We start from the raw sequence: 15,670 nt of genomic DNA on the forward strand, positions 1-15,670 counted from the left end.
TATAGCCTGGAAGTCTGCCAACCCCTCCCAAATTGAAATATTCGATTAAATTAAAAAGATAGCCAAAAATCGACTTTCTCGCCAGAACTTTAAATCTTGAAAAACGTTAAAATAGCCAAAATTCTCAATATATCATGACCTTGATTGTACACGATGTTTTTTCTATGAGAACATCCTCCAAAATCTTTGTACTTAACTTTTCGAGTTTTAACATTTAAGCTTAAAAATGTTCTCATTATTTTAAAAATTTTGTGAGTATTTTTGTCCTTTCCTAAGAAATCAGGTGTTTTACAGTCCGCAAAACCTTAAAATGTTCTTTATTTGTTCTTAATATTTTGGCCATCGAAGGCTTTTTCATTTTCTTACATAGTTTGTTCTTATAGATAGCGTGTATGTGTCAAAAACGTGAAAAGTCACAAACAAACAACGACAAGGGAAAATTTTAAAAGAATAAAGGTTGAATTCGTATTAAAATTCATAAACTCTAATATAAAAAAAATTCGATATTTTCATGATTACGTCATCATCACGTCATCATTAAAAAAGTTGCTTTGTACAGAATTAAGGGTGTGTCATAAAATTTTGTAATGAAATGAATGAAAACATGAAAACATAAAAAAAGTAAAACTAAAAATTAGTGGAGAAAGGAAAATATGAAAAGGCAAAATTTGAGTCCTAAAAACCTCTGAGGATAACAAGTTCCGAAAAAGATTGACCTAAAAATGGCTAAATTCGACCAATTTCGGAGGAAAACTCTCTCTAAAGGCCCGCCAAAAATGAAGATCTTTCTAGAGACAATTTTCGAATTTCGGACAAACGCAAGCCAATCCCCTTATGGGTATTTTGTACCAGCTAGAATATGAAAGCCTGCAACTTTTACATAAAACAGCGACAGTGAAAAATCTTTCTTCTCTTTTGGAAAACGATACAAAAATAATTGAAAATGAACTTAAATCTCGTCAACTTGATAATCAAGAATTAGATTAAATTATAACGTTTTAAATAAATTCACAATAGGGTGTTTCAAATTAGAAAATAAACTCCACTTTTGGGCAGAAAGGAAAGCGGTCGAAGAGGAAAGATAATGCAAGCTTCTTAAAGAAAAAATTTTTTTACATTAAATAAAAAAAAGGTTTAAAAAAATTCTAAAAAAGGAATCCACAAAAAAATGTCATTTTTAGGGTATAATGAACTTCACTCGCCGTATATACACATTTTAGTCATTTCATTTGAACATGTATTTGTCTTTTGCTGTTTTTTAAATTCCTTTTACTTCAGCCAAGCACACAAGACATTGTTACTTTTAGTCTATCAGACCAATATGTGAAAATCAACTATGTAAAGTCGCAGCTTGATTCTGGCTGGTTTTAATATTTCCGGAAAACTATACATTCTCAACGGAATAATCTTTACCACTGTTGATCATGTAAGTATCGCGAAGCATGATAACCATCACCATCACCATTCTGTCACCACAAAAGATTTTTTTGTCAACTTTTGTTTCTAGTACATTTGAACACTACTTATCTTCCAAACAACGTTCGTACTTCTTTTTGTTCCGTGGGCTAACGCACTTCTTCCGTTGGTCCTTCATTAACAGACTCTCGAATCTTTCGTATGTTCGTCCAGATGCGTGTCCGTGGGCCAACGCTGAAGATTTAATAAAACAAAGAAGTAATGAAAGTGTTTCCATACAGTTATCAGCCACGCATCCCCATTCGAAATTCAATGGAAATAATAGCACTCAAAACCATCCCCATTGGATATGGAATATCTTTCCCTATTTGGATTTCGATCAGGGGGGGGGTACAGCCGCAGGGTACTAACCCATAGGGTACTAACCTGATTTTCAAGAAAAATTGTCTTAGGTACCACCACCCCCTTTTTAGTACCGGGTACTTACTTTTTCTTAAGGAAAAAGGGACCCCCACCCCCCTTTTAGTACCGGGTACTTACTTTTTTTTAAGGAAAAAGGGACCCCCACCCCCTTTTTAGTACCGGGTACCGGCTTTAAAATTACCAAGGAAAATAGGAGACACCACCCTTAAAACTTGCCAAGCATGTTCTCAATCTTTCAAAAGCCAGCAAAAGCAGCTCTTTGTTGTTATTATGATTTGTATATACCATGTTTTTATCTCAGATCCTCTTAAAAGTTCTTTAAATCGAACACAACTTTTGATTACAGAGGTAAAACAAGGAAATTCCTTGGCAAAAGTAAAATATTATATAGCTGTAATAACGGCAATAAAAGTATATATCTATCAGAAGAAGTAAAAATCAAGTTGATAAAAATTGAAGAATAGTATGAAAGCTTGGATTGGATGAATTTCCTTATTTTTTCTTCAATAGATTGGTAATTTATTCAAATTATTCAAAACTGTGTCAATCTTATGAAAGAAGTTGAAATAGAAAATAGTTGCATTGTTGGTTCTGGTTGACTTTGCTTAGTTGACCTGCCTCCGTCTTAATTGTCATAAACAAAGAAACAATCAGACAAACAAACAAATATAAACACAAATAAGCTATAGGGTATAATATAAACTGTAATAAACTAAAATAAACTAACCCCTCTAACAAAAATCAGGCTGTAAGAATCATCAGTTTGGATAAGAATTTTATTGTTTAAAAGACAGATTGTATCACTTTGGATGCAACAGCTTGTAATTCATTTCATCAGAAGGCAATGACAAACATATACCTCGTTCTAACTTGAGATATCAAAGACGAACTATCCTTCTCACTAATTAAAACAATACTGATTTTGAACAATAGCTTTCTTTACATTAGCTATTTCAATATTTTTATAACTTAGTGGTCATAAAATTCTCCTCTTGGGAAAGTACCTTCAATTGGAAGGGGGAACTTTTCAATACTGTCAGATACTGTAAGCCATAACAAGGAAATCTTTTCTCACAAAATCCAGAAATTTGAAGACAAAAAATTAAACAAATGTACCATATTCAGGGCCTGAGTACTTGAAGAAAAATTGAAATGATACCCACCCCACCCTAAAATTGGTACCGGGTACTAACTTAAAATTGGAGATATACCCACCCCCAGCCCAAAATTAGTACCGGGTACTAACTTTTTTGAATTTCCAAATTAGACACCACCACCCGGCTATGGGTTAGTACCCTGCGGCTGTACCCCCCCCCCCTGTTTCGATAGACATTTTCATGTGGAAGAAAAGTTCCAATGAAGAAAAGTTCCAATGAAGAAAAGTTCCAGTCACTGAGATAGGGATGTTTGAATTGAACTACGTTGAAAATAACCGCATTATCGCATAGCGTCAAATGCCATTCTGTTCAAATCGCGTTCACTAAGGCAGACAGTATACCTTGTTGATAAATAGAACCCAACCTCTCATTACTTTAGGTTTGAAAGGTATATTCAGTTCACCAATCCAAGATCCTTTCTGCACACAGCAAAACCCTGAGGTACCACACCTCTCAAATAGTTTGTTGTATCTATATCTTTTAATGTGAAAATTAGCCTCGCACCCGAACACAGCCACTTTTTTCTCACATCACAAATGATGTGGTATCAAAAATTAGTTACCTGATTTTCATATCTTTGAGATCTTCAAGCTCGAACAAGTTGATGACATCATCATATGTACAATAATGTTCACAGAACTGAAGAAAAGTATAAACAAAATATTTAAAATTATTTTTTTATTCAACATCTGCGACGGCAGTCGGAGGCTACCCGAAGGCTCCTCTTTCGACATCTTAAGTGTATATATTTTCTCGGATACTAAACGTGTTTCCCAAGTACTACCGTCTTTTTGCGAAAGATTCCCATAACACAGATCCTCGACACTTTTCCGGGATTTTTCTGTTTTCTGACTTTCTTTCCGAAGCTCATTTCTCGACTACCCGGAGTTCTGGCCTTTTTCCGGTAGTAAAGTGTCACAGGAATCTTAGTGTAGGAAAGGGAAACTTATGCAAAACGACGGTAGATTTCGAGGATTGTATGAAAATACCTTAGCGATATCAGGTTCTGGAACATTGAGATTACGAAGCCAATTCAATAATTCTTCATCTCCGGTTGGTTCTTCTGTAGAAAGAAAATGACCGAATCATTTCATTTGAACGTTATTTACTTTATGCGTTTCTGGAGCTTTTTCCACATGTACGTAGAATTTACTTAAGCCCTTCAGGAATGGGGAATTTCCATAAGCTTACTTTGTTTTTTAAACCTTAAGCTTATTTCAAATGTACGTAAAATCTTACTTAAGACCTTCAGGAATGAGGAATTTCCCTAAGCTTGCGAGACTAATCAACAAAAACTCTACGCCGGGGAAATTCCCAAAAGACAAGCTTGCATGCGATCTTTCTTAAAGCCTAGAGTAAGATAATAATGACAAAATAATATAATATGTTTTGAGTGGCATGCTCCGAAAACTTTATTAGCTTTGCAGCTAAAGAATTGTTTCCATGGAGGACCACTATCAGCAGAACGAGAACAATCACGTCAAAATTCTAAAAATGTGAGACGCGAAAACAAAAAAAGTGTTAGGTTCCATCCGTTATCCGAAATACAACATGAAACTCAAGGCATAATTTTTTTTCTCGTCTAGGAAAAGTTGACGATTCGCCTCTGGCGTTTCGCTTGAAACTCAATGGATTCGGAGACTACTTGTTCCGAAACAAGGTGTATCCGGAAAGAATCATTTTGTGTTGAAACTTAAAGTGATAATCAGATGGTTCGAGACATTTTGATTGTAGATTCCTTTCATTGTTCTGAGTAAAACATCTACAACTTTTTGTCTAGACGTACCTTTTAGAGTGTTTGAGGAATCTACAGTGTCAGTATCGGTGGTACTGTCTTTTCGTTCCAATCTAACGTAAACAGAGTATAACAAAATCAATTGTTAGGTTCAGATCTCTATTATAAATTTCTAGGGTATGTTAGTCCGCGAGTCTGATTGATTAGGGTCTTACCCGCACTAAGATTCACCTTTCTAGCTTCTACTGCCACCTTTCTAGCTTCTACTGCCACCTTTCTAGCGGAAAAAGACCAGAACTCCGTGTAGTTAAAAATGAGCTTCAAAAAATTAGGCTATTTCGTAAGTAGACACAAGATTTTCCGTATCTTTAGATAAAAACCTTTTCCAATCTCATACCGGATATCCCGGGAAAATAGCGGAAAGATATCGAAAAAGTCAGTGAAATCATGGTGCAGGAAATGAAATCTTATGCAAAACGACGCAATTTTACAGGGTTACTGTTCGTTTAAAAATGAACATTCGTTCAATAAAAAAGGGTAAAAACGATCTATAGGAATTACTCTATTCAACTCGCCATCATGGGATAACTCCGGGAAGTGAGAAAAGTGTCCAATAACTATGATGAAAGTCACTTTCCTTTAGGAATGAGGTATGAAGAAGATTAAGGCAGAGAGCGGCTTAAGGAAGAAGGGCAAGTATAATTTTTGCGAAGCAAAAGTTTTTTAAAGAATAGGTATGACCTCTTATATCTGTCTTGACCTATCCTAGATATCAGTGATCTCTTTGCAAACAATACTCATACTTCTAAACTACTTTTTTCCTTGCAAAATGGTTCAAATTACGCTTTGGTTTGCAGAAATTTGAGATACCCTTCGCCAAAGCCCTCTTATCAAGTAACCATTAATGTAATATTGACAGACCAAATATATTTCTTCAACATACATTTAACGTAAGTTGAATGAACCCTCTAAGGCCTTTGCGTTTATTCAAGGTACATTTTATGCAAACAAATATTACTTTAATGATGTAGTTACAACGGGAGCGCAACCTTGGCTTAACGACACACAGAAACTTTTCGATCAGAATTTGGCTTGATTAGTAAATTTGCTGTAGCTATGAAAGATTTACTCCTCAAATAGCAGACAATTTCTTTTCCGAAGACAAGTACTTTGAAACTGGAAATAGATACTTACTTATACATCAAAACCAAAGATCGAAGAAGTTTATTGAAATTCGTTTGAAGGTCAGACAATTCCTGTAACAAGCTATAAAAGGGGAAAATTGGAACAGATTACAAATTGAGTGATTGCTACCTCAATTGCCACCTGCACTTAAGTGATTGGACCACAGCAGCTGGCACACAACGTTGTATCAATGTTCATCAAACGTTATATAGACGTTGTGAACATTAGATGAACGTTGAAACAGTGTTGTTGAGAATACCCAATTACTCCTACTGTTCTAAGCGTTTACTATTCCATGAAAATCTGTCGGGTACGGCAGGTAAGGCGGCCGCCGTACCAGATTTTCACAAAAATACCCGAAGTTTTCCTCTTCGTCGGTCAAATCGCTATAAAATCGCTTAAATTTCCTCATTCGCCGTACCAGATATAAAAAGCTTCCGTCGTGCCTGGTTTACTATTGCATGAAAATCTGTCGGATACATTAAACAACCGGAGATGACATTGTTCTGAAAAATTACGTCATGCAGTAAACTCTCTCTTATTCGAAGTTTCTATTATTCGAATTTTCTATAATTCTAACTCATTCCCAGTCCCCGTTAATGAGAAACCCTCGGGTAAAATGTTTTCTATAATTAGAATCTCTCTGCAGTTCGATCAAATAAGAATTCTCGTTCGAGTTCGAATTAGCGAGAGTCAATTGTATATGGTTGTGGAAATCAAAGAAAAAAGTACATTGAAAATCTTGAAAAGGAAGAGCTCGTTCCATTCGTAAACAATAGAAACTGTTCAAAAGCAAACGAAAGTAAAAAGCCATGCTGACTGGCAAACATATCGAGTGGAGTGAAATCACTAGATAAAAAAAATGTTGCTTAACCAAGCAAAAATCTAATATTCTTTTCCTCGATTTAACTTAATTGGCTGTTTTGAACTTTATAATCAGTGCTGACAATTATAACCACTAGCACGTCTATGGTCGCCAGGATTTCATTATGATGGGTTTTTTCATCCTTTAAGGAAGTTAGTTGTCTTACAATATTGTTCATTTCCAACATACTGCTAACAGTGTAACTTAATTCCGGGGAAAAAAGGTTTTACGAGACAAAAAAGAAACCGCGAATGTACTTATATGATCGCAAATGCAAAAAGAATCTTATCAGTAATAAAGAGATACACGTTTTTTATAAGAACAAACTATATAAGGCTTCGATGGTCAAAATGTTAGGAACAAGTTAAGAACATTTGAAGGCTTAAAACTCAAAAAGTTAAGAGCATCCGAAAGCTTCCAAATTTTTGGATGTTCAATTATAAAAAAACGTATAATGGTTTCGAGAAAAAGAGCTGAATATACGAATTAGTCATTCTGTAACCAAGGTTAAAATCTAAGGAATTTCATGGTTGGTATATATAAAGATGTTATCCTCCCCAGCATGCTTATCGCTATCGTTTGAAAAGGAATCGATAACCTTTGTGGTCTAGCTCATTTATTTAGGCTAATAAAAATGTCTTTGTGCAGAGCTTGCACAAAGTTGGATTTCGCCAAAGACACTTTTTCAACCCGAATGAATTTTTTGGTTCAACAAAGATTCTGTGGTGCTTAAAATGAGAAATTTCCAACTTAAACAGGTATATGAGGATACAATGTGGCTCCTGTAGCGCAAACCATAAAGTGCAACCCTTTTCTATTCAGTTGCCCGCCCACGTAGATAGCCTGACCGATCTGTGCACTAAATCTAAAAATCTCATAAAGAATACAATTGACTCTTGCTTAATCAGAACGGAAAGTCTTTAAATTTGTTCGAGTTATAGGCGAATAATAGAAAGATTCGAATAACAGAATTAGCAATAGTCACTCATAATTTCAAAATCATGAAAAAGTATACTTACTACATATTATCATCCGACATCGTCTGTATATTGGTCAAATACGGTACTTTGTCATCCATCCCCATGCTGTTGTCTCGACTCAGGAAGCGAACCGCCTTTCGTTCTAACACGGGCGTTGTATCACCGCCTCCGCCACTGTGAACGCTGGTTGTCTCATCATTAGTGGAAGCCAATTCTAAATCAGAGGAATGGTGTTCAAAGAAATACCAAGATCGTGTTTTTAAGTTCAACATCCCTATTTTTTCGTTCGCTAAGTCTGGCTTCATCATCTTTCCGATTTCTTCTATATGATGCGTCTCAACTCATATACAACTCTATATCTTAAGAAATATTGGATTAATGAATGTTTCTTATTTCCAAAGTCTTGTCAACTTTCCCCTACTTTAATTGATACGTCTCTGCATTTGAAAAAAAAATTGTCTATTTTATCACAATCTATCAAAGCAACACAATATAAAAAGCTCTTTTTTTATTTTTTTTATTCTATAGTATTCTTACATGATGACATAGTTGCGCTGTCATCAAATGCTAAAAATTTTTTTGCTGACTGCACAAAAAGCTAAACGAGGACAAACTATTGCTTTCCGATCTTACAATCTAATCTACTGTTTTGGAAAAGATTGTTAAATACATAAAGAGGAATCACAGTTATGCAAAAGGTAGGAAGCTTGATAATTGAGAAAGGTATTTTGGTGATCTCTGCGTGGGTGGACAAACGCTGCTGTTCATAACTTATATTATGGGAATTCCTATATCCAAATTAAGGGAAATAAAATAAAATGCTTATGAATGCATTTTTTTAATCTTACCGCGTTTATTTGTGTTCTGGGAAAAATTGAAACGACATGTTAAAATGTTAGTAAATAGTCGCTAACTATTGTTAAATCACTTTCGTTCAAATTTCGTGAAATTGCAATTCTATTTTGCTACATTTTGCCAATTTTCTCATCGTATCATATACTTCTAAGTCTATACTACATAAACGTTTTTTTATAATAACAAACTATATAAGAACACAAGGCTTCCGCAGCCAAAATGTTAAGAACAAGTTAAGGACATTTTGAGGCTTTGCTGATTCTTAAAAACACCGAATTTCTTAGGAAAATGGACAAAAATACTAAAAAAATGGCCAAAATAAGAACATGTTAAGAACATTTTTAGGCTTAAGTTACGAACATCCCAAGGCTTCAAAAGTTTTCAATGTTCTTATGAAAAAACGTGTATAGTCTAGTCTCGGCCAAAGGTCAAAGCAATTGCAAGCTCTGAACGAAGTCGATATCATGTTGCCTAACGTTGCCTTGCTCGACAAATCATTCTTTTCTTGCTGACAGCTCATTCAAAAGACCGGAGCGATGTTGCGCCAAAAGATAGTAGTTCTATTTTATTTTCGAATTCCTTTTATTCGTCCTATGGTTTAGGATCTCAGGATCCAAAAGTTCAAAAATAGCCCAATAAGACTCAGAATATAGCCTGGAAGTCTGCCAACCCCTCCCAAATTGAAATATTCGATTAAGTTAAAAAGATAGCCCAAAATCGACTTTCTCGCCAGAACTTTAAATCTTGAAAAACGTTAAAATAACCGGAATTCTCATTCTATTTCGACCATGATTGTAGTTTAACATTTTATACAATGATGAGATGATTTGAAAACTTCCAAAAAAATTTTTCCAACCAAAAGGAAAATCATGCTGAACAAATCAAGAAATTCTATAATGAAGAGGCGAGGGAAGTAGGTAATAAGGAAGAGAAATCACACAAAAATTCCCTCACTTATGATATCCTTCCTATGACCAAGCATCGTAGCAAAATCCTCAAAATGATTAGTCTAACATGCTAATACAGATGACTAAGGACAAAAAGCGAGTTTTTGCATTCCCCTTTTGAGGACGGCGTAGTTACTAAAACCATTTAGGGCAATCCGCATTTTGACCCGCATAATCGAGGACGGTGAAAGGGGTCGATTTACCTTATCAGCCAGGACCAAGGCAAAAGAAATTCTAGCCGTTTCTGTCTCAGAAAACTTAGTATACATAAACTATCTAACGTAAGGTTATTAAGTTAACCATTTAAATAAATTCTGAACTCAAATGAAGAGAGTAACCTAAACTGGGTCTATGGGTTTCGACTAATCGCACACTAGTCATTAATTGTGATCGTATTTTGCTGAATTAACCTTACTCACCTAATTCTTGTATTTTATCGCACAGCATATGTCAATCAATAAAACTATTTTTCCTAAGACTTTATAAAACGGGTCACGAAAGTTTAAGCGGAAAAGGTCAAAGTATGTCAGATTAATAAGTAATGCTTATATCAACATTTAACAAAAATGCAAGCATTGGTTGAAATTTAAGATATCAATTACTTTTCTCCAATTCTCTTTGACCAAACCCTCAAAAAAATGTTGTTTTCTCCTCGTTCTATAATACAGTGGTAAAGGTTTGCAAAAATCAATAACTGCTCACTTAACTGGATAAAAATCAGTCAAAAAATCGTCCATGTGAGAAAGATTTAATCTTGGAAAACCACACTTAAGTCTGGAGAAGAAACTGAAATTTTAAGAACCCCAATGGATTGTTCATCCTGTAAACAATCGAATTCAAAATCCCCTAAATAGTATTCTCTAAGTCACTGAGACAGAGGTGTCTCAATTTTTCAAAGGGGAACAGAGGTACTGTAAAATTCATGTCTATGGTGTCAGTGCCATAAACCTGTTTCACTTCATAGAAAGCGGAGTTTGCAGACCGTTGATCCGTGAAAACGCTCAAAGTATTTCTAGATTACCCTTACTGTGTACTATAATTTAGGAAAGAGAATCAATCTATTTACGTAATATTGCGTCATCAGGCAGGTTTTTAACAGATTCAGTGTAGATTTCGCAGATGACTAGACTTTCCCAACTTGCATTAATTTACGTCATATTACATAAAAAAGACCCTATTCGTAAACTCATTAATTTATAAAACGTCTAATCAGCAATTATCATCTATTCTGTTCTATATAATGACTTCACTTCGCCTTTTATTTGCATAGGGACATTTGTAAAAGGATAGCTTCGTTAGGGGATATTGAAATTAGATGTGACATCTAAGATAATAATGACCTAAGCACTTCAAAAAATAAAATTTGAGCTTTAAGTCTAGTGACTTTGCAAAACAGCCTGAAATATAAAAAAGTTGCTCATCTTCTAAAAGAAATATCTTTTATAACCGTGTCACAGACCCGCTGAACCCCCACTACACTTGAAAATTTAGCCATATTCCGCCCCGATGGGAAATTACCCTTCAATTTCAGCCCCACTAGGAAATTGACTTTGCTTTAATCTTCATTTGAAATTCAATGGTACTCTAAAGTATCACTAGGTACAACAATTCCACTAGATTTTTCAACTTAGGAACAACAGAATTCTATCCCCGTTGGGATTTCGATAGTTTAACGAAAATGTATTCTATCCCGCTTGAGTAATTTATAATACTTTCAAGAATGCCTCTTTTGTCGAGTGGAAACGTGACGTGAATTCAGAACCAAAAACTCAAAACGTAAGTGGACTGAGTAAATGTTAGTAAAGTTTGGATAATATCATATTACAGAAAATAGAGTTGGTTAGTAGCTAATATAGGGTAGAATTCCTTGAAAAATAAAACGTGCAAAAATGATTGAATTTTTGGCAAAGTATACTAAACGCAACTACATGCAAATAGTAGCGAAACTGCATGCGTTGTAAAATTGTCAAAATCGGCCTGTCTTCGGGCTGTTGAATCCCGATACTTTTGGCGTGGGTTTTCATTCTAAAATTGGTAACTACTTTTCCATTCTCGACTTTCAAATACGACCAAATAACATCATTTACATCAGGGAAATAGATGCTAAGCAATTTTTTTTCACATAAGAGCCCTACCATATAAAAAGTATTTCAATCTTTAACACTTATTCGAAAGTGATTGGTTTTTACCTTAAAGTTTAAACGTAACTTCTTGGCATATACAAGTAGCCAAACAAATTGCCCCTCGGAGGGGGGGGGGGCACTTGTAGCTTTTTGATAGACAGGATGGTGCTTATAAGTACTTCACAGGAATTTTTCAGAAAGCAAGTTTAAGTCAGAAGCAGACTCTAGTCTACCATACAACCGACCCTTCGTCAAAGGAGTGAACAATGGTTTAAGGAATAGAAAATCGCATGAGCCTACCTTTGCTGATGTCATCAATGGTACGTTTGACAGCAGCACGAATCAAGTTATCGATCAAAAACATCCAATGCGGCAAGACGTTCATATGGTCACGAATCACTTCTGATATCTGGTGAAAGGAAGATAAAAGTATAGCAAAGCCTCCATAACTCGAACAAGCATGGGTAACAAAAATTATTTCGAGTAAGGAAATTTCGAGATGTGGAGTAAGTTTTATAGGGCATTGCTAAGTGAAGGGACGAGAAATTATGTTCTAGTTTTAAGGAGAGATTTGAGTTTTAGAAATGGGTAAAAAAACTCCACCTCTTCGTGACCCCGTAACTCCTTAACTCAAACGATTTGTTTCCTCCTTTCAGCAAACAAACCTTCAATAAAGAGGCTACTCGAATTTTCAATAACTCAAACGAATTTCAATTCCCGTGCGTGTGTTCGAGTTATGAAGACTTGCAATATGAATTACAATAGTTTGGTAACCCTTTGGTAGAATGGTTAACGAGTTGCAAGAAAAATAAAAACAGGGTCATCATTCTGGTGAAGATACAGTATATTTTTCTGTTTCTCTTAATTATTTTTAGAATTTTGATTCTTACGGACCCCAGCCTCCACCCCTCCGATATTCAAATATATGAAATGGGCGTTTGAACCCTATACGGTTATTTTCAACAGTAACAAGGATAAGGACAGTAAAGAATTTAATTATCCAATTTATCCAAAAGTTCCAAAATTAATGTCCAGAATTTGTCGAAGACGTCTGTCACAGAGCACCAAATCAAAATTTTACGAAAGAACAACTAGACTTGAGATACTTACGCATTCAGCCACTAGGTGAAAAGCCAATTGGACTTCATTAAGAACGCGACTGTCTCCTGGAAAATCTCTTTGGATTGGGCCTGTTAATTGATAAAGTTTGATTCAATTTTATGGTTAGTTTTAAGGGTATGTGTAAGACAAGGTTTGATAATTTTCATCAAAGAAATCGCACAGACTGATGCAAGATTTATTTTTGCCGAATTTGACCTAAATTGGCTGAAGTTGGTTTCCTTAAGTTTAACTTTCTGAAATGCGGACCATTCAAGATTAATAACTAGGCTGTAGACGAAGGTCAATTTTTATTGGGTAGTTAACTAATAAAAAATTGTTGTTGGTAGTCGAGGTACTGGGTTAAAAAGCAAAAGGGATCTTTAAGAATCATCGAAAGATGTTATGGAAACAATACCCTAGAAAATACTTTTCCAAGCATAATTTGTAAGAATACTGTTTAAGAAAATTTATTCAAAATTGCAAAATTAAACTTTTAATTTAAAAAATTTTTGGAATAATAAAAACAGGAGAATCTAAAAAAAATAAAAGTTCAATTCAATTACGGATTTAAAAAAGTTTTCACGTTAACATTATAATTCGGTATTCCTTTGCCGGTAGTGCACAGATATCTCATGGATTTCGGTTTCGCTATTCCTTTACACGGGCGCGTATTCATCGCCTTCGCCTGATTACGCCAATAAAAAAGAATGGTTACTTCAAAAGTTTGATTATGTGAATAGTTAATCACTTCAAATGTGGTTGAAACTGGAGTCTTGCGTTCATATACACCCCTTTGTATTAAGTCTAGCGGGTATATTTCTCTTTCATTTCCTTTAGTTTGGTTGACATCAATCATAATTTTTGATATTATCTCTTTATGGTTAAATTGGATTTTGAATTCTTTGGCTGTCCTCAATTTAGCAAGATCATATGGCTTAGGTGCGAGGCTCGGTACATTCAGAGATTTTAGCATGAGGTTAGAGTTGGTCAGAACCGAAGATATATTGATCGATTTTGCCAATCTATTGCTAGAGTCGAGGAAAAGTTTATCGCTAGTGTTAAATAGTTTCTTGGAAGAAGCACTGTTTTTTCTTGTTGAGAGGGATGATTTATAAGATTTCAAATCTACTGACTTAAGCGAAGAAGTTATGGTCAATGGTAATGACGATTTTGATGTCCTATCAATCAAATCACAAACACACAAATGTAGATCCTTTTCACTGGTATCACTACAATTGGCATAACCTCCATATTTCGATATTCGGTTGGAAGTTAAAAATCGTGTATGAAACGAATTCAAGCCTTTGCGAACATCATATTGGACTTGAACTGAAAATTTTTCTTCTTTATTTGTGGATCCGAGCCCTGGGTTTGTAACAATATCCATGGTCAGTTGGATAATCGTATCGTGTTTCCTGGTAATAAGATTCTCAAAACTTGTAGGTAGTAGCCATTTACAATGGCCTCTTGGTGACGCGCTAGTGATCATGTTATTAAGATGGCCGACTGCAAATTCGGCAAATTTCCAGTCACCAGATGTGTTAGTCATTGGAGAATCCCAGCCTTGACAAACACAATAATTAGGGGCGTTTACTTCGATGTCATCACACGTTCGATTAGGTGAAATCTCTTCAAATAGCCCTTTGTGTGGATGTGAGGAGTTGGCAATATGTTTGATGGTATGATGAATATCCATAATACTCGTTAAACGGAGACGGTTCTGACGTAATGTTGCAACCACTTTTGGGCCCAGTCTCTCTACTACATCTTCCGGTAGGATGGCAAAGAAGTGTGGATGGTGCTGCTCATATCTGACATCTAATTCTGAATAGATATAAGGCGTGTATGAGTTGCCATGATCGGCAAAAAAGAAAGTGATTGTGTTTTTCATTCGACTCATTACCGAGAAAAATTCGGCAACGCTTTGGTCGATGCCTTGAATACGCCGACCGATTTGATCATGAGGGATATTTAACGTGGTAAAACTGAACAAGTTATGTGTGGTTTTTTTCAGTTTTGACGTAATGTGCTGGAGGAAATACGTGTTGAGATTGATGCCATTGTGGCATATCTGAGGCAATGAACGCATGTTGAAGGTATTCATTTCTTTGGATTTATAAAAATGAATAATCTTGCATGATGCCAAAGTGATACCTTAAAAGAATAAACAAAAAATATTTTTGATATGATTTTAAAGGGCTTACTTATATATCAAGCAGTATACAAGTCTATTTTCTTCTTATCTGCCGAGAGTGCTCGATGATATCAGAGCTTATTCAAATTAAAAGAAAGAGACTTTGATTTATTGTTTCAGAACTTTACGTTTCATGCCGCCCGTATTGACAACAATCATCAGCTAAAAAATCAAGCAGTATATAAGCTGCTATAATACGTTATGGGAAGAAATTTCAGCGGGGATATATAGTAGGGGGAAATTTGTAAAATCGCTCGATTTTTTTAGTCAAAGCACTTGTTATACATTTTTGGAAAGCTAAGGGGTAGGGGAATCAAAATAACTTGGGTGCCAATTTTTTTTCGGACACTTTGGTGTGATTTTCGGACAAATACGACGGTCTCAGGCAAAAATCATTGGGTGAAAAATTAATGAAAATTTTAGCTGGAGAAAACGGAGACCTGTTGTATATTTTTGGAAAGCTCTTAAAAAATTAAGATTAGTGATATATTGCGAGTATAAGTGATTTCAGTACCTAACTCGAGATATTGAGCTTCCGAAAGCGCAAAAACTGGGCCAAAAACAGCTGTTCTGGCTGAAAAACAACTGAAAAAACTGTTTTTAAGGATTAATACCTCGAGTTAGGTAAAGAAATCACCTATACTCGCAATATATCACTAATCTTGATTTTTTGAGAGCTTTCCAAAAAT

General features: G+C 35.1%; 2 protein-coding genes across 3 annotated transcripts in view; both read right to left on the reverse strand.

Moving 5' to 3' along the window:
* Positions 1 to 440: 440 nt before the first annotated feature.
* Positions 441 to 15,670, reverse strand: part of LOC136822619 (mitogen-activated protein kinase kinase kinase 15-like) — a 54,041-nt gene continuing 38,811 nt past the window's right edge. The window contains exons 28-35 of one of the 2 annotated variants that reach the window (XM_067078887.1): positions 12,797 to 12,876; positions 11,987 to 12,095; positions 7,801 to 7,975; positions 5,926 to 5,997; positions 4,783 to 4,844; positions 3,986 to 4,059; positions 3,559 to 3,635; positions 441 to 1,650 (exon numbers count right to left, since the gene is read on the reverse strand). In XM_067078887.1, coding sequence (XP_066934988.1) covers positions 1,566 to 1,650; positions 3,559 to 3,635; positions 3,986 to 4,059; positions 4,783 to 4,844; positions 5,926 to 5,997; positions 7,801 to 7,975; positions 11,987 to 12,095; positions 12,797 to 12,876 — 734 coding nt within the window. In that variant the 3' untranslated portion in view covers positions 441 to 1,565. The remainder of the gene's footprint in view (positions 1,651 to 3,558; positions 3,636 to 3,985; positions 4,060 to 4,782; positions 4,845 to 5,925; positions 5,998 to 7,800; positions 7,976 to 11,986; positions 12,096 to 12,796; positions 12,877 to 15,670) is intronic. The other variant, XM_067078888.1, reaches the window with a different exon arrangement.
* LOC136822620 (uncharacterized) lies at positions 13,306 to 14,955 on the reverse strand. The gene has a single exon (XM_067078889.1). The coding sequence runs from the start codon at positions 14,889 to 14,891 to the stop codon at positions 13,347 to 13,349; it is 1,545 nt and encodes a 514-aa protein (XP_066934990.1). The 5' UTR covers positions 14,892 to 14,955; the 3' UTR covers positions 13,306 to 13,346.

The sequence above is a fragment of the Clytia hemisphaerica genome, unplaced genomic scaffold, assembly GCF_902728285.1.
Source record: "Clytia hemisphaerica strain Z4C2 unplaced genomic scaffold, Clytia hemisphaerica genome assembly, whole genome shotgun sequence".
In the NCBI taxonomy this organism is placed as follows: domain Eukaryota; kingdom Metazoa; phylum Cnidaria; class Hydrozoa; order Leptothecata; family Clytiidae; genus Clytia; species Clytia hemisphaerica.